At 47.1% G+C, this 18,333-nt stretch overlaps 1 protein-coding gene across 5 annotated transcripts in view; it reads left to right on the top strand.

Moving 5' to 3' along the window:
- SLC8A2 (solute carrier family 8 member A2) overlaps positions 1 to 18,333 on the top strand; it is a 418,203-nt gene that overhangs the window by 389,103 nt on the left and 10,767 nt on the right. For all 5 annotated transcript variants that reach the window (XM_063937877.1, XM_063937876.1, XM_063937875.1 and 2 more), the window contains one exon: positions 16,077 to 16,176. In XM_063937877.1, coding sequence (XP_063793947.1) covers positions 16,077 to 16,176 — 100 coding nt within the window. The remainder of the gene's footprint in view (positions 1 to 16,076; positions 16,177 to 18,333) is intronic.

Genomic DNA, 18,333 nt, shown 5'->3' with positions numbered 1-18,333 from the left:
AGCTCCATGAGCTTATCGAGAGTCTCAGGAGCGGGGTACTGAAGGAGACTGTCTTTTATAGACTCTGATAAGCCGAGGCGAAACTGACTGCGCAGGGCTGGGTCATTCCAGCCACAGTCGTTCGACCAACGGCGAAACTCCGTACAATAAACCTCCACAGGATTTCTACCCTGTCTGAGAGCGCGCAACTGACTTTCAGCGGACGCCTCTCTATCAGGGTCATCATACAAGAGCCCTAAAGACCCCAAAAAAGCGTCCACTGACAACAATGCCGGATCCTCTGCTTTTAAACCAAATGCCCAGGTCTGAGGATCCCCCTGGAGCAAAGAAATAATAATCCCGACCCGCTGAGATTCAGTACCCGAGGAAATCGGTCTTCAACGAAAATAAAGTTTACAGGATTCTTTAAAATTAAAAAACTCTTTCCTATCACCAGAAAAACGGTCAGGCAAATGCATCTTTGGTTCAGGAACTACCTTCGGGGAAGCTCGCAAAAGATCTTCCTGCGACTTCACCCGAAGAGAAAGATCCTGAACCATCTGAGTAAGTTCTTGAATCTGGCTGACTAAGAGCTGACCAGGATTTGGCCCTAAACCTGTAGGATTCATGAGGCCGATAAACTCTCACAAAACTGAATAAGAAAAAATTAAACCCTGTTTAATTTTAAGTTTTGGTATGGCCGGTAATAATGTTATGATTCCAGCACTCCTGGCCAGAGGAGATCTTATGACAATGACCGGAGCACTGGAATGGAATGCTGGGAACGGGAGCAGGAAAGAATAATAGCCCCTGGCGCCCTAACTCTGTTGTCTCACCCGTGCTATCGGAAATCCCTTGCGAGACTATGGTTTCTTGAGCCCTTGGCAGCCGCGTTTGAAGGGCGGATTATGTCTGCCCAACTCCGATGCCCCCCGGTCTTAATGAGAGACAAAGGGAAATCCGAGGCAGGATGATAACAAGAGGACCTCTAGCTAACAACAGGCCAGGGGCTACGAGCTAACTAAAAAACCTAAAGTATGTGCGGAAAAACCGCCAGGGAAAAGGACAACCAAAATCCACTTGTCCAATACTCCTACCCGGCACCGCCGGATACCAGAGTGGACCTGTGGAAGCGGAACCCTCCGCAAAATGCTCCAAATACAAATAATAAAGGGTAAAGCGGCCGAGCCGCTACACACGGCAGAGCCGCGACTCACGAACACCACTGGATGTTAAACGGTGATCGGTCAGGACTCCAGGGACGAGATGATAACTCCCGAGTACAGGACTTCAGAGGACTGGAACGACCGGATACAGCAAGACTGGAAACAGACTCTCAGCAAACAAAGACAGCATGCAGGAAGCTATTACCGGCGTCTGTGAGAAGCCGTGAGAGTGTATTTAAACAGGAGTCCTCCAATCAGCTGCTGACAGAGCTGATTAGAATGAATGCCATGCAGCTGCCTTGCTGCACGGCCAGAGATCAGGTGCACCTATTAATTAAACAGGATCCAGCAACGGGGAACGCGGTCCGCCAGTGGTGTCCCCGTTGCTAGGGTCCGTGCGGCTCAGAGCGCCCGGCGTCTAGCGTTGCTAGGGAGCCGGCGGCTGTACGTGCACGGCGTCCCTAGTTGCTAGGCGCCGGGCCGCGCAGACGAGCGGTCCCCGGCACCTAACACTACAGAGGTTAATCCTTTCCAAGTGGGATGGCCTGCCTCAGCGGATCAAGTCTCACATGATCTCCTTGACTCCGGAGGTACATTTGTCGCTGACCTGGTGGCTACAGGACCGGCAGTTGAGCAGGGTCCGTTCCTTCTGGATCTCCAACTGGGTCCTACTGACTACGGACGCCAGTCTGAGGGGTTGGGGTGCGGTGTTGGAGCAACACTCTTTCCAGGGTCGGTGGACCATGGAGGAATCACTCCTCCCGATAAACATTCTGGAATTGCGGGCAGTGTTCAATGCTTTGTCTCTCGCCCTGTTCAAGTACGGTCAGACAACTCCACCACCTGCAGGGTTTATCGATAGAGCGTCCTCTTCTATAGATCTCCTCATTCAGGGCTCTTGTGTCTATCCAGACCTGGCCAGACTGGCTTTGACGGCGTGGCTCTTGAAGCTTTGCTCCTGAGGGCCAAAGGATTCTCCGAGGCGGTCATCCAAGCTATGTTGAAGGCCCACTAACCGGCATCTGCACGGATTTATTATAGGGTCTGGAATTCTTACTTCACCTGGTGTGCTGCTAAGAATTACGAGGCTTACGAATTCAGTACTTCCAGACTTTTGGCTTTTCTGCAACAAGGCCTGGACTTAGGCCTTTGTCTGGCCTCCCTCAAGGTTCATATCCCTGCCTTGTTGGTATGGTTTCAGAGAAAAACTGCGTCTATTTCTAACGGTCATACTTTCACTCATGGTGTTTTACGGATTCAGCCTCCCTATGTCCCTTCTGTGACTCCAAGGGATCTGTCTGCTGTTCTGAATGCCCTGCAAGAGTCTCAATTTGAACCTCTTGAGTCAGTGGACATTAAATGGCTCAAGGTCAAGGTCCTGTTCCTACTGGCTATTGCCTCTGCTAGGAGGATGTCGGACCTAGGCGCTTTGTCCTGTCGTCCACCCTTTCTGATATTTCACCGTGACCGGGCAGTTCTTAGAACTCGCCCTGGTTATTTGCCTAAGGTGGTGTTATCTTTTCACCTTAACCAAGATATTATGGTTCCTGGCCTTCATCTCTTCTGGTTTGTCCTACAAAGAGCGGTCTTCAGATGTGGTATGAGCTCTCTGTATATACGTGGAGAGGACTGCCTTTATCAGGAGGTCAGATTCCCTGTTTGTACTTTATGGTTTTCACAAACGTACCTGGCCTGCGGCTAAGCAAACCTTGGCCAGATGGATTAGAATGGTGATTGCACAAGCTTATGCACAGGCTGGACCTCCAGCTCCTACTGCTATTAAAGCCCATTCTTCTCGGTCTGTTGGACCCTCTTGAGCGGCCCGCCGTGGCGCATCCGCAGAACATTTGTGCAAGGCGGCTACGTGGTCCTCAGTTAACACGTTCATTAGGTTCTATGCCTTTGATTCTTCCGCCTCCCAGGGTGCTTCCTTTGGACGCCGGGTTCTCATACCCACTAAACGCGTCCCCTCCCTTGAGGAACTGCTTTGGGACATCCCCAATGTATTCCCTGTGGAACACAGTGTACCCCGCTGCAGGAAAGGAGAGTTATGGTAGACTTACCATTGTTAAATCTCTTTCTGCGAGGTACACTGGGTTCCACACGGCGCCCACCCTGACGCACTTAGTTTCTATGGGTTTGCATGGCATTAGTCGCTGGTCCCTTCTCCTGTCGTGAGAATGTGGTTCTGTGACTAACATCTGCCTTCTCTTTTACCTGCTCCTGCATTGGACTGGTTAACGAAACTAAGCTCACAGTGCCTGGAGGCGGGGTTATAGAGGAGGCCCCAATGCATCTTGGGACAACTAAAGCTTTAACCTGTTAGTGCCTGGATCAAGATCCATCTCTACACCCCAATGTATTCCCTGTGGAACCAAGTGTACCTCGCAGAAAGATTTAACCATGGTAAGTCTACCATAAATCTCCTTATTTAGCCAGTGCTGGATTCCTGCATTATTAAATAACTTTATAAATTCTAAGCAGCAGCATTAATGATCGACACATCATCTGCTACAGACCCAGCTCCTTCTGCTGCAGGTTCTTAATTATCATTTCTAGCAGTCATCCTTAAAATGCTACGAACAGATTAGCACAAGGGTTTATCTGCTTTTTGCTGTAGTAAACCCATAAAGAGGGAAAGAATGCTGTATAATCCATGTTTAATCTTAAACGCATCTGCGGTGCTGTGGTAGCAGAAATTATTTGTGTACGAGCATTATGCAATTGCAGCTGAGTTAAAAGCCAACTGTGAATATTCCTGGGGGTCCTCAAATCCCTATCTTGTGTTTTGCTTTCTGGCTTAATATCATCAGATTGCACTGGAGTTGTACATACAAGTGACGTTTGGTGCTACTAATCCCGCACTCCACAGCTAATCCTCTAGGACACAGCAATGGTAACATGAGGACAGTGGATGAGAGGTGATGGACATCCCTGAATAATAATGTAATGGTTTGGCAAGTCCTATTGCAACCTTTACTAAATACATTGCTTCACCTATCTGGCTCCCTTCTGTGCTTTAGAACCATGCATTTATAGTATCAAACATATTTTTTTATTATTATTATTATTGTTATTATTATTGTTATTATATTATTATTGTTGTAAGCACAGCACTCTTGTCACATTTTCCTTGGCATACTGCATTTTGCCAGCCCTGGAAAGAGCATCCAAGTATGGTATTTAAAGACACACATGCTATATTATACAAATCATTACCATGCCATGGAGCTTGTTTCTTAACGACTTGTCTGGCATGGTCGCATCAGATGTGACCACACCAGCAAGTGTTTTATCTGACGTGGTCGCACAGAATGCGACCAGTCAGATAAACAGTGTTAGCAGCGGCAGGGAAGGGAAACTTCCCTCCGCTGCTGCTGTCAGAGGGACCAGAAGGTCCCTCTGCCTCCCTGCACTCTCCCCCCCACTGTTGCTGTGCTGCTGATCACTGCTGATCGGTCAGCAAGGCAGTGCCACCCACCCAGCGGCTGCAGACAATGGCTGCCACTGGGAAAGTGTAAAACAACCCCCCCAAGGCACCGCCAAATCCCCCCCGGGTGTACCTGGCAGCTGTTTTGGGGGTAAAAAGTAACGTCGCAATGTTGCCGATGTTACCAATGTTACTGATCTTTCTGATCGATGTTCGAGAATTTTTTTTTTTCTTTATTCTTTAAAAAAATATATATTTCTACAACGGGGTACACTGGGATTCCACAGGGATAACATCGGGGTGTAGAGTTGGATTTTGATCCAATGCACCAACAGGCTAAAGCTTTGACTGTTCCCAGGATGCACTGCACCGCCTCCTCTATTACCCCACCTCCGGGCACTGGAGCTCGGTTTGTAAGTTGGTGCCTGCAGAGCAGGTCACTAACAGGTGGGGCTGCGCTAGGCTAGGTTGTCTCTCACGGGTACGCAATCTCTTTCAAGAGATGTCCCCCTTGCCAGTTCTGCTCAACAGTTATCCCTTCAGATCCGTTGAAAGCGCAATCTCTACACTTGGTTGTAGAATCCCTCCTGGACACAGGAGTGGTAGTGCCGGTACCTCTGTACCAGGGAGGCCGGGAATACTATTTGACCCTGTTTCTAGTTCCGAAGCTAAATGAGTCCTTCCAGCCTATACTCCACCTCAACTCATTGAACAAATTTGTGAGAGTGTCCAAATTCCGTATGGAAACTCTGCGCTCTATTGTACTGGCCATGGATCCCGAAAACTATATGGTATCCCTGGACATACAGGATGCTTACCTGCACATACCTATTGCCATATCGCATCAGCAATATCTGTGGTTTGCTATTGGCAACCTACATTATCAATTCCAGGCCCTGCCATTTGGCCACGGCCCTTCAGATCTTCACCATGGTCATGGCCATGATGACGGCCCTTCTCCGCCGACAGGGAATCAGGATCCTGCCGTATCTGGATGAATTGCTGATCATGGCTATGTTCTCCTCAGTCATCTGGAACTGACGGTCCAATTCCTACAAGCCCACGGGTGGCTCATCAACTGGAAAAAGTCCTCACTGGTCCCTGCTCGGAGCATGGTGCACCTGGGGGCACTGCTGGACACACACAGCCAGCAATTCTTTCTGTCTCCAGAGAAAGTCCTGAAACTTCAGGACAGGATCAGATACTTCCTCTCTCGATCAACACACTTGGCGATGCAAGTACTAGGCCTCATGGTGTCGGTTTTCGACATGGTAGAGTACGCTCAATTTCATTCCCGCCCTCTGCAGAGGTTAATCCTTTCCAAGTGGGACAGCCTGCCTCATTGGATCAGGTCTCAAATGATCTCCTTGACTCCGGAGGTTCATCTGTCACTGAGCTGGTGGCTGCAGGACCAACAGTTGAGCAGGGGCCGTCCCTTCTGGATCTCCGACTGGGTCCTCCTGACAACGGACGATAGTCTGCAAGGTTGGGGCGCGGTGTTGGAGCAACACTCTCTCCAGGGTCGATGGACCAGGGAGGAATCTGTCCTCCCGATAAACATTCTGGAATTGCGGGCAGTGTTCAATGCGTTGACGCTTGCCCTGCCTCTGGTACAGAACAGGCCTGTTCAAGTACAATCAGACAACGCCACCACGGTGGCTTACATAAATCATCAAGGCGGCACTCAAGGCCGCATGGCAATGCTGGAAGTATCAAAAATCCTCTGTTGGGCGGAACGCCATCTGCCAGCAATATCGGCAGTGTTCATTCCCGGAGTCCTCCACTGGGAAGTGAATTTTCTCAGTTGTCAGGACGTTCACGCCGGAGAGTGGAGTCTTCATCCGGAAGTCTTTCAACTCCTAGTGGACAAGTGGGGCCTACCAGATGTAGACCTGATGGCGTCTTGACACAATCACAAGGTTCCGGTCTTCGGATCAAGGACAAGGGATCCTCAAGCAGCGTTCATGGACGCACTAGCAATTCCATGGAACTTTCGGCTGCCATACGTGTTCCCTCCAGTGTCACTCCTGCCCAGGGTACTACGGAAGTTCAAACAAGATAGAGGAATACTACTTCTAGTCGCTCCAGCGTGGCCCAGATGGCATTGGATCTCAGACCTGCAAGGTCTATCGATAGAGCGTCCTCTTCTACTTCCTCAAAGCCCAGACCTCCTCGTTCAGGGCCCTTCTGTCTATCCGGACCTGGCCAGACTGGCTTTGATGGCATGGCTCTTGAAGCTTCACTCCTGAGGGCCAAAGTATTCTCTGAGGCGGTTATTCAAACTATGTTGAAGGCCCACAAACTGGCTTCTTTACGGATTTATTACAGGATCTGGAACTCTTACTTCGCATGGTGTGCTGCTCAGAATTATGATACCTAATTATTCAGAACTTCTATGCTTTTGGCTTTAATGCAACAAGGCCTAGATTTAGGCCTTCGTCTGGCCTCCCTCAAGGTTCATATTTCTGCCTTGTCTGTGTGGTTTCAGAGAAAAATTGCATCCATTCCTGATGTTCATACTTTCACTCAGGGTGTTTTATGGATTCAGCCTCCCTATGTCCCTCCTGTGGCTCCATGGGATCTATCTGTCTGTGGACTTTAAATGCCTTACGCTTAAGGTCGTGTTTCTGCTGGCCATTGCCTCTGCTAGGAGGGTGTCGGACTTAGGCGCTTTGCCCTGTCGTCCACCCTTTTTGATTTTTCACCGTGACCGGGCAGTTCTTCGAACTCACCCCGCTGATCTACCTAAAGTGATATCTTCTTTCCATCTTAACCAAGAGATTGTGGTTACGGCTTTTATCTCTTCTGGTTTGTCTTCCAAAGAACGGTCTTTGGATGTGGTACCAGCTCTCCGTACCTATGTGGATAGGACTGCCTCTATCAGGAGGTCAGATACCCTGTTTGTACTTTTTGGTTTTCACACACGTGGCTGGCCTGCGAATAAGCAAACCTTGGCCAGATGGATTAGAATGGTGATTGCACAAGCCTATGCACAGGCGGGACTTCCCGCACCTGCTGCTATCAAAGCCCATTCTACTCGGTCTGTTGGACCTTCTTGGGCGGCCCGCCTTGGTGCGTCCGCTGAACAATTGTGCAAGGCAGCTGCGTTGTCCTCTGTGAACATGTTCATTAGGTTCTATGCCTTTGATACTTCCACCTCCCAGGATGCTACCTTTGGATGCCGAGTTCTTGTGCCTGCTACGGTGCATCCCCTCCCATGAGGAACTGCTTTAGGATATCCCTGATGTTATTCCCTGTGGAATCCCAGTGTACCCCGCTGCAGAAAAGGAGATTTATGGTAGACTTACCATGGTTAAATCTCTTTCTGCGAGGTACACTGGATTCCACATTGCCCCACTCTGACGCACTTAGCTTCTTTGGGTTTGTATGGCATTAGCCGCTAGTCCCTTCTCCTGTCGTGAGAACGTGGTTCTATGTGACAAACATCTACCGTCTCTCTTACCTGCTACTGCATTGGACTGGTTAACAAAACTGAGCTCCAGTGCCCGGAGGCGGGGCTATAGAGGAGGCAATGCAGTGCATCCTGGGAACAGTCAAAGCTTTAGCTTGTTGGTGCCTCAGATCAAGATCGAACTCTACACCCCGATGTATTCCCTGTGGAATCCAGTGTACCTCACAGAAAGAGATTTAACCATGGTAAGCCTACCATAAATCTCCTTTTTCTCTTTTTTTAACTAAAACATTTTGGATAAGGGATAAATTCATGTTCTTCACCTAAGTCACTAATAAAAACACCGACAATTTCGGAGCGGTTTTTGGGGGAAAAAATTGTCAGTTAAGTGGTGAGATCTTCACCTCCATATGACATTAATATGTTACTTTATGTATTATATGTTGTCCCATCTGCAACATTAAGTACATTCCTGTATCTTTATGGCTGTCATCTGTGCATCTCAGCCCTGTATTTATAGCATCAGCCAGATCTGTTTTATTTTCATTGCTCATCAATATGATGCAGATCTCCTGAGCTTTCTGAATACAACTTATAAAGAGAGAGCAGAAAGGGAAACACAAATAAGGATTTGTGTCTGATGATATAAACAGAAGGATACAAAAGCACAGAACAGATAACGGAACATAAACATAAAAGTGTAGGCAACCTGAAGGTAGAAACCCCGCTTTATATTCTGAGAAATAACCAAAGCAGGGCAGAGCCAATGTAATAGCCCACGATATGAGGAGGGCTAAATTACATTGGTGTCTGTCTATTCATGAAGCAGTGAAAAGTATGGAGAAGTGATCCAGTGGAGAAGTTGCCCATGGCAACCAATCAGCATTGAAGCAACATTTATAATTTGCATACCATACAATTGTACGGAGCAGCTGATTGGTTGCCATGGGTTAACTTCTCCATAGGTTCACTTCTCTGCATCAGTGAATGTATTGCTAATACTGTTACTGAGAGAAACGATTTGTAGCTTGATGGTCCTCCAGCCTGGTTTCTAAGAGCATGTTGTGGGGTTGATAATAAGAGAAGACGAAGCATACAGTGTAAATCAATTCACCTACACACGTAATGGAGGCGGCCATTTTGGGACTAATGCATAGTTGAACACAAATGGGTTTTGCGGATGTATTTTGCTTCATTTCGCACTTCATGTGCTCTGAAGCGAGAGGACACAACTGATGGGGTGTCGCTGGGTGGTAACAGGGTGTTACCAAATGGGCAAAATTCAAATTTACCAATAGAAACAAGGAAGCGCTGATTGGAAGATATTAATTCAATATTTAATGCAATAATAAAAATATACAATAAAATACTTACACCACTTGTAACAAAAAAAAGAGCAATTAATAAATATGTGTAAAACTGTTAAAATAAATAAACCATGCTTGCCTACTCTCCTGGAAGTTGCTGCAGACTCCTGATTTATCCGGTAGTCCCCCACACCCATAGAAGTAGAGTGACCATCTTATCCCTTCTACCTAGGACGCTCATGGATTATATAGGTTCCGTGGCTGCTGTCAGCCAGCCAGAGAACCTGTGCAATCCATGAGCATCTCAGGTAAAAGGGATAATATGGCCAATCTAATCAGGGCCGGATTAAAGGTGCATACACACGGAGAGATTTTGGCTATGAGAGATTTTGACTGAGAGATTTCCCTTGAACTGGCAGTCGGAGATTTTGACTAACTTTTCCAGCAATTTTGTCTAACTATGCAAGAGATTTTGGCTATGGGAGATTTTGACTATCTCATTTAAATAAGGGGATGAGTGGGGGAGTGTCATATATAGGATGATTTTACAGGGTGGCTGGTATTTAAATAGCTAAAAGTAAAAAAAAAAATTGCCTGGGGTCCCCCCTCCTATGTATCACCAGCCTCGGGCTCTTTGAGCCGGTCCTGGTTGTTAAAATACAGAGGAAAAAATGCGTAGGGTTCCCCCGTATTTAGACAACCAGCACCGGGCTCTGCGTCCGGTCCTGGTTTAAAAAATACGGGGGACAAAAGACATAGGGATCCCCAGTATTTTTAAAACCAGCACCGGGCTCCACTAGCCAGGGACATAATGCCACAGCCGGGGGACATTACCCCCCCAACTAGTCACCCCTGGCCGGGGTACCCTGGAGGAGTGGAGACCCCTTAAATCAAGGGGTATCCCCCCTCCAGCCACCCAAGGGCCAGGGGTGAAACCCGAGGCTGTCCCCCCCCATCCGTGGGCGGTGGATGGGAGGCTGATAGCCTTTCAAAATGACATAAAAAGAATATTGTCTTTTGCTGTGGAACTACAAGTCCCAGCAAGCCTCCACCGCATGCTGGTACTTGGAGAACCACAAGTACCAGCATGCCCAGCATGCGGGGGGGGGGGGGGGAACGGGCCCGCTGGTACCTGTAGTTCCACAACAAAAGAAATACCCAAAAAAAGACACAACTCACACACCGTGAAAGTAAAAATTTATTTAAAACACACACACTCACTCACACATACTTACCTACATCCCACGCCGCCAATCACGTCCCCTTGTCCAGTAGAATCCAATAGGGGTACCTGTAAAAAAATAAAAAAGTACTCACGTAATATCCTGTGAAGTTCGGACCTCTCCACCTCCCCATAGACAGACGGACAGATCACCCCCCCCTCCATTGACAGACAGTACTGCACCATCATGCCCCCCCCCCCCCACCCCCATATAGACTTGCAGGACAACAGCACCTCTCCCCCACCACACACAGCAGGATAGCACCATCACACCCCCCCCCCCCCCCCATCCCCTCCATGGAATGGACAGCACAATCATTCCCCCCCCTTCCCATAGACTGACAGTGCTGCTCACCTCAGCATGTCAGCGGCTCTCACCTCAGGGTTGAAGCTAGATCCAAATGGGCTAAGGGACGGAGGCTCATCAGTCAGTCAAAATCGCTCAGTTATATCGCTCCGTGTGTATGCACCTTAAGCCTTCGGGGGGCCCAGGGCACTTAAGACAGGGGAGCCCTCTGACAATAAGAGCCCTCTCCCTTATGTCAGCACCGCACCCTTGGCTGTGCCCACTGTGGCTCCACCCTATTTGCAGGATATAGATATATATATAAAAACCAGCTCCGTTGGCGGGATTGAATGCAGACCGAGATCACCGGAGGTGCGAGTTGCCGGCCGATCTCGGACGTGTTTTTACAAGGCGTGGGTTTGCAAGGCGTGGGTTTGCAAGGCGTGGGTTTACAAGGCGTGGGTTTGCTTTGTAAGTGATTGTCCTTTTAAAAAAACATCCGAGATCGGCTGGCAACCCACACCTCCGGCGATCATGGACTACATTACATCCCGTCGCATGTGTCTGGCACACACAAATGATGACAGGTTTACTTGCTGCAGTGTTGGTAGACCCAATAGATGCATATAGATGACACTCATGACAGTCTTGTTAACAGTTTAAAAAACATCCTTTATTCCTACGTTTCAGGCTTGCGTATGTAGTCAGGTACAATATTACGCCTGATAACGGGCGCAAGCCCAGCACTTTTTAAAACTGTTAACAAGTTTGCAGAGTGCCACCTGTCATATATATATATACATATATATATATATATATAAAAATAGAGTAAAGAGCGCCTACTAGTGTCTAGTGAAATTAAATTCAGTAAAAATACCCTGGGAATTGGGTATACACAGTGATAAGATAAGTAAAAACTTAGCTTAAAACAGTCTTCAGGCTGACGACTCTTAAAAGCAGGACATGTAAAAAAAGAGCTAAAAGCAACATATTGTGTACTGTTTTGAAGCTGCTTTTGCACAGGCTCAGAAATTAGGAACACTGCTGGTCCCAATAAACATTTGGAGAGCCAAGATAAATAAAAACAGTTACAATTTAATAGGCACAGTCCTGCAACAAATGCAGGTATCTAACGTACAAGATTAAAAAGTATAAACACTTATCTGTCCGCTTATGGGAAGTCCAATGGTGAGTAGCAAGTCCCTGTCCAACGCGTTTCGTCTTATAGTGAGGACTTCATCAAGGGGATGTTCAGTGTGGGCCAAACAGGATATTTATGGTGTTGAGAAAGGGTCACATGTGGACTGATGGAAATGACATCACTTCCATACTATCCTTTTAAACTGAGACACACATGAATTACACAGGTTTATTAATGAATAAACACAGTAGTGTATGCAAAACTGTTTATAAGGAAAACAAGTATCAGGTACGTTTTGAACAAACATTAACAGTAAGTGAAACAGTCACTAAGCTGTAGTCACTGACACTTGTGCGCACTGTGTGTTCCGTCCATGTGCAATATTTGTTGTGACCATGCGCAGAAAATGTTCTGGATTAAAAAACGTCCCTAACCTCCTTTAATCTGGACAACATCGGTTGCCAGAAAATTGGTGGTGTACCTATATATGCAAACAGGGAAATATACTCATTTATTTCCCTAGCATGAGTAGTAAGAGAAATTACAGACGACTTGAGTGCAGCAGCACCATTGCGGTTTATAGACTAGCCTCTAGTGTATACTGGTTCAAAACAGAAAATGGCTGCCTCTCATGGGCCAACGGCAAATTTATCTTTGGTGGCGCAGATCTCTTCCAGTGCAGATGTTTGCTGATTAGCAGATATTTGCATGCGACAATGGGTGGAATTATTTCTCAGTAGAGTAGGGGTATAGTTACAAACGTGAGATTTGATTTGGTTATAAAGGGGTGGAAACATAACCTTTTTTTGGGGGGGAGCGTACCTAGTTTTGCAGAAAGAGACTGAAAATCATCACTGAGTGAAATGCGTGGACATAAACTCAAAGGAATTTGGACTTGATGGACTGTACAGTAAGTGTACATGTTGAGGTACACAAGTTTTGCCAAATAGGTGCATCCAATCTGCTTTTTAACTGAGTTCCACTGTATTTAGGAAATGCGCATATTATAGTTCAAATGACCTGATTCCCATAATACCACTTTAATCACAATGCAGACATTTTATGGTTATGGAATCAGGCAGCGCCGTAACTACCTATGTGCCAGGTGTGCCTGGCACACAGCGCAGTTACACTGAGGGCGCACGGCCAGCGGCATGTAATGAGTCAAATTGACTCATTACATGCCGCCTCTGCTGGGTGCCGTGCGCCGCGCTGGAGGGAGAGCAGCGCCGGAGGCAGAGAAGGAGGAGGAGGGACGGGGACTTGAGCCGCAGCAGCGCTGTCTCATTGGTAGCGGCGCCACTGCAGCACTCCCCTCTCCTTCTGTATTGGCTGCCCGGCACTGCTGTGAATGCTGGGATGCGGTTCCCTCGTCCCAGCATTCTCAGCAGCGGGCAGCCAATGCGGAAGGAGAGGGGAGTGCTGCAGCGGCGCCGCTACCAATTACAAAGCGCTGCTGCGGCTCAAATCCCCTTCCCTTCTCCCCTGCGGCTGCCCGGGATCTCTGCCAGCACGAGGAGCCTGACTACCAGCGGGAGAGATAGTAAGTATATATCTCTCTCTCTTTCTGTCTTTCTCTCTCTCTCTCGCTCTCGTGTCTGTCTGCTGCAATGTGTAAAAAGGAGGACTGGCTGCCTAATGTGTAAAAAGGGGGACGCTGTCTGCCATAATGTGTACAAAAAGGGGACGCTGTCTGCCATAATGTGTAATAAGGGGGACGCTATCTGCTGTAATGTGTAAAAAGGGGACGCTGTCTGCCGTAATGTGTAATAAGGGGGACTGTCTGCTGTAATGTGTAAAAAGGGGGACGCTGTCTGCCGTAATGTGTATAAAGGGGGACGCTGTCTGCCGTAATGTGTAAAAAGGGGAACGCTGTCTGCCGTAATGTGTAAAAAAGGGGGACGCTGTCTGTCGTAATGTGTAAAAAGGGGGACGCTGTCTGCCGTAATGTGTAAAAAAGGGGGACGCTGTCTGTCGTAATGTGTAAAAAGGGGGATGCTGTCTGCCGTAATGTGTAAAAAGGCATGCCGTCTGCCGTAATGTGTAAAAAGGGGGACGCTGTCTGCCGTAATGTGTAAAAAAGGGGGACGCTGTCTGTCGTAATGTGTAAAAAGGGGGACGCTGTCTGCCGTAATATGTAAAAAGGGGGACGCTGTCTGCCATAATGTGTACAAAAAGGGGACGCTGTCTGCCATAATGTGTAATAAGGGGGACGCTATCTGCCGTAATGTGTAAAAAGGGGACGCTGTCTGCCGTAATGTGTAATAAGGGGGACTGTCTGCTGTAATGTGTAAAAAGGGGGACGCTGTCTGCCGTAATGTGTATAAAGGGAGACGCTGTCTGCCATAATGTGTAAAAAGGGGAACGCTGTCTGCCGTAATGTATAAAAAAGGGGGACGCTGTCTGTCGTAATGTGTAAAAAGGGGATGCTGTCTGCCGTAATGTGTAAAAAGGCATGCCGTCTGCCGTAATGTGTAAAAAGGGGGACGCTGTCTGCCGTAATGTGTAAAAAAGGGGGACGCTGTCTGCCGTAATGTGTAAAAAGGGGGACGCTGTCTGCCGTAATGTGTAAAAAAGGGGGACGCTGTCTGTCGTAATGTGTAAAAAGGGGGACGCTGTCTGCCGTAATGTGTATAAAGGGGGACGCTGTCTGCGTAATGTGTAAAAAGGGGAACGCTGTCTGCCGTAATGTGTAAAAAAGGGGGACGCTGTCTGTCGTAATGTGTAAAAAGGGGGACGCTGTCTGCCGTAATGTGTAAAAAAGGGGGACGCTGTCTGTCGTAATGTGTAAAAAGGGGGATGCTGTCTGCCGTAATGTGTAAAAAGGCATTCCGTCTGCCGTAATATGTAAAAAGGGGGACGCTGTCTGCCGTAATGTGTAAAAAAGGGGGACGCTGTCTGTCAAAATGTGTAAAAAGGGGGACGCTGTCTGCCGTAATGTGTAAAAAAGGGGGACGCTGTCTGCCGTAATGTGTAAAAAAGGGGGACGCTGTCTGTCGTAATGTGTAAAAAGGGGGACGCTGTCTGCCGTAATGTGTAAAAAGGCACGCCGTCTGCCGTAATGTGTAAAAAGGGGGACGCTGTCTGCCGTAATGTGTAAAAAGGGGCTCTACCTGGTGTAGTGACGCTACTGTGCAGCGTAATTTGAATAATGGAGACTACTATGCACTGTAGTATGAATTGGCATTTTGTGGCCACGCCCCTTCCCCATGAAGACACGCCCCTATATATTTTCCGCACACTGCTCCTGTCTTGCGTGGGGGGCGGGAGGGGGGGGGGCGCCAATGCCGTTTCTTGCACACAGCGCTAAAATGCCTAGTTGCGGCACTGGAATCAGGATGTCCAGCACAATAGATGGATAGATAGGACACAAAGAGAAAGTCTGGTGATATATGGCCAGAGCCGGCCTTAGGCATAGGCAAACTAGGCAAATGCCTAGGGCATTTGGTATGTTTAGGGGCACCAGCAGCTTCTGCTGATTAAAATGATATGCGGCATGCCTATATTCTGTGTGTATTCCTGGAAACCACTGTAATGTAGCATTTCGTATGCAGATACAGCCGCAGTCGCACACAGACTAAAGGCATACTGCATATCATTTTAATCAGCAGAAGCTGCTTGTGCATCCTAGCCACATAGTAATGCAAATAAGATGCATTTCCATAAACAAAAGGCGCCTGACGTTAGCAGAGCTGCCAGCTGACTCATGCCAGGCATCTCTTGCAGAACTAGCGGCGGTGCTAGGGGGCACCAGCCAAAATCTTGCCTAGGGCATCCTATTGGTTAGGGCCAGCTCTGTATATGGCGGATTCTCTAAAGGAGTGGTTTATTTCGGATTGGTTTTCTCCGATTGTACTAAGCCTTGGAGAGTGATATAGTGGAGAGAGATAAACTACCAACCAATCAGCTCCTGTCATTTTTCAACCACAGCCTGTAACATGCCAGTTAAGAGCTGATTGGCTGGTACTTTATCACATCCAAGGCTTAGTACATATCCCCTTTAGTTTTCCAGGTGTTCCAACTGGATGAGCTGGAATGATTGAGTTTCCCTGGGTTAATTAAGAGAGTGGAATGAATATTACTTGTTGTGCCCAGACTCATTGAGTAACCTGTTCTCTATTCTCTCACTGCAGAGCACAGTGGACAAACTAATTAAGAAGACCAACCTGGCACTGGTGATTGGCACTCACTCCTGGAGAGAGCAGTTCATGGAAGCTATCACTGTCAGCGCAGGTAAGTCTGGTTGCCGTGCTGTAACAACGTTGGCACGGTTTGCCTGCTGCCATGTAATAACAACATGAGGATAGATCAGGGAAAACAAAGCATCTACTGCCCCCTTGTGTCAGTAAATGGGAAAGACCCTCTAATCTAGACAGCGAGGATCAGTGAGATAGCTGTGTATGTAATATACAGAGTGGAGCAGAGTGAGATAGCTGTGTATGTTATATACAGAGAGGATCAGAGTGAGATAGCTGTGTATGTTATATACAGGGAGGATCAGAGTGAGATAGCTGTGCATGTTATATACAGAGAGGATCAGAGTGAGATAGCTGTGTATGTTATATACAGAGAGGATCAGAGTGAAATAGCTGTGTATGTTATATACAGAGAGGATCAGAGTGAGATAGCTGTGTATGTTATATACAGAGAGGATCAGAGTGAGATAGCTGTGTATGTTATATACAGGGAGGATCAGAGTGAGATAGCTGTGCATGTCATATACAGAGAGGATCACAGTGAGATAGCTGTGCATGTCATATACAGAGAGGATCTGTTATATACAGGGAGGATCAGAGTGAGATAGCTGTGTATGTTATATACAGAGAGGATCAGAGTGAGATAGCTGTGTATATTATATACAGAGAGGATCAGAGTGAGATAGCTGTGTATATTATATACAGAGAGGATCAGAGTGAGATAGCTGTGTATGTTATATACAGGGAGGATCAGAGTGAGATAGCTGTGTATGTTATATACAGAGAGGATCAGAGTGAGATAGCTGTGCATGTTATATACAGAGAGGATCACAGTGAGATAGCTGTGTATGTTATATACAGAGAGGATCAGAGTGAAATAGCTGTGTATGTTATATACAGAGAGGATCAGAGTGAGATAGCTGTGTATGTTATATACAGAGAGGATCAGAGTGAGATAGCTGTGTATGTTATATACAGGGAGGATCAGAGTGAGATAGCTGTGCATGTCATATACAGAGAGGATCACAGTGAGATAGCTGTGCATGTCATATACAGAGAGGATCTGTTATATACAGGGAGGATCAGAGTGAGATAGCTGTGTATGTTATATACAGAGAGGATCAGAGTGAGATAGCTATGTATATTATATACAGAGAGGATCAGAGTGAGATAGCTGTGTATATTATATACAGAGAGGATCAGAGTGAGATAGCTGTGTATGTTATATACAGGGAGGATCAGAGTGAGATAGCTGTGTATGTCATATACAGAGAGGAGCAGAGTGAGATAGCTGTGCATGTTATATACAGGGAGGAACATAGTGTGATAGCTGTGTATGTCCTATACAGAGAGGATCAGAGTGAGATAGCTGTGTATGTCATATACAGGGAGGATCAGAGTGAGATAGCTGTGTATGTCATATACAGGGAGGAACATAGTGTGATAGCTGTGTATGTCCTATACAGAGAGGATCAGAGTGAGATAGCTGTGTATGTCCTATACAGAGAGGATCAGAGTGAGATAGCTGTGTATGTCATATACAGGGAGGATCAGAGTGAGATAGCTGTGTATGTCATATACAGGGAGGAACATAGTGTGATAGCTGTGTATGTCCTATACAGAGAGGATCAGCGTGAGATAGCTGTGTATGTCCTATACAGAGAGGATCAGAGTGAGATAGCTGTGTATGTCATATACAGGGAGGATCAGAGTGAGATAGCTGTGTATGTCCTATACAGAGAGGATCAGAGTGAGATAGCTGTGTATGTCCTATACAGAGAGGATCAGAGTGAGATAGCTGTGTATGTCATATACAGGGATGATCAAAGTGAGATAGCTGTGTATGTCATATACAGGGAGGATCAGAGTGAGATAGCTGTGTATGTCCTATACAGGGAGGATCAGAGTGAGATAGCTGTGTATGTCATATACAGGGAGGAACATAGTGTGATAGCTGTGTATGTCCTATACAGAGAGGATCAGAGTGAGATAGCTGTGTATGTCCTATACAGAGAGGATCAGAGTGAGATAGCTGTGTATGTCCTATACAGAGAGGATCAGAGTGAGATAGCTGTGTATGTCCTATACAGGGAGGATCAGAGTGAGATAGCTGTGTATGTCCTATACAGAGAGGATCAGAGTGAGATAGCTGTGTATGTCCTATACAGGGAGGAGCAGAGTGAGATAGCTGTGT

Source organism: Pseudophryne corroboree, chromosome 8 (genome assembly GCF_028390025.1).
Source record: "Pseudophryne corroboree isolate aPseCor3 chromosome 8, aPseCor3.hap2, whole genome shotgun sequence".
Classification (NCBI taxonomy): domain Eukaryota; kingdom Metazoa; phylum Chordata; class Amphibia; order Anura; family Myobatrachidae; genus Pseudophryne; species Pseudophryne corroboree.
This window is presented reverse-complemented; position numbering and strand designations above follow the sequence as displayed.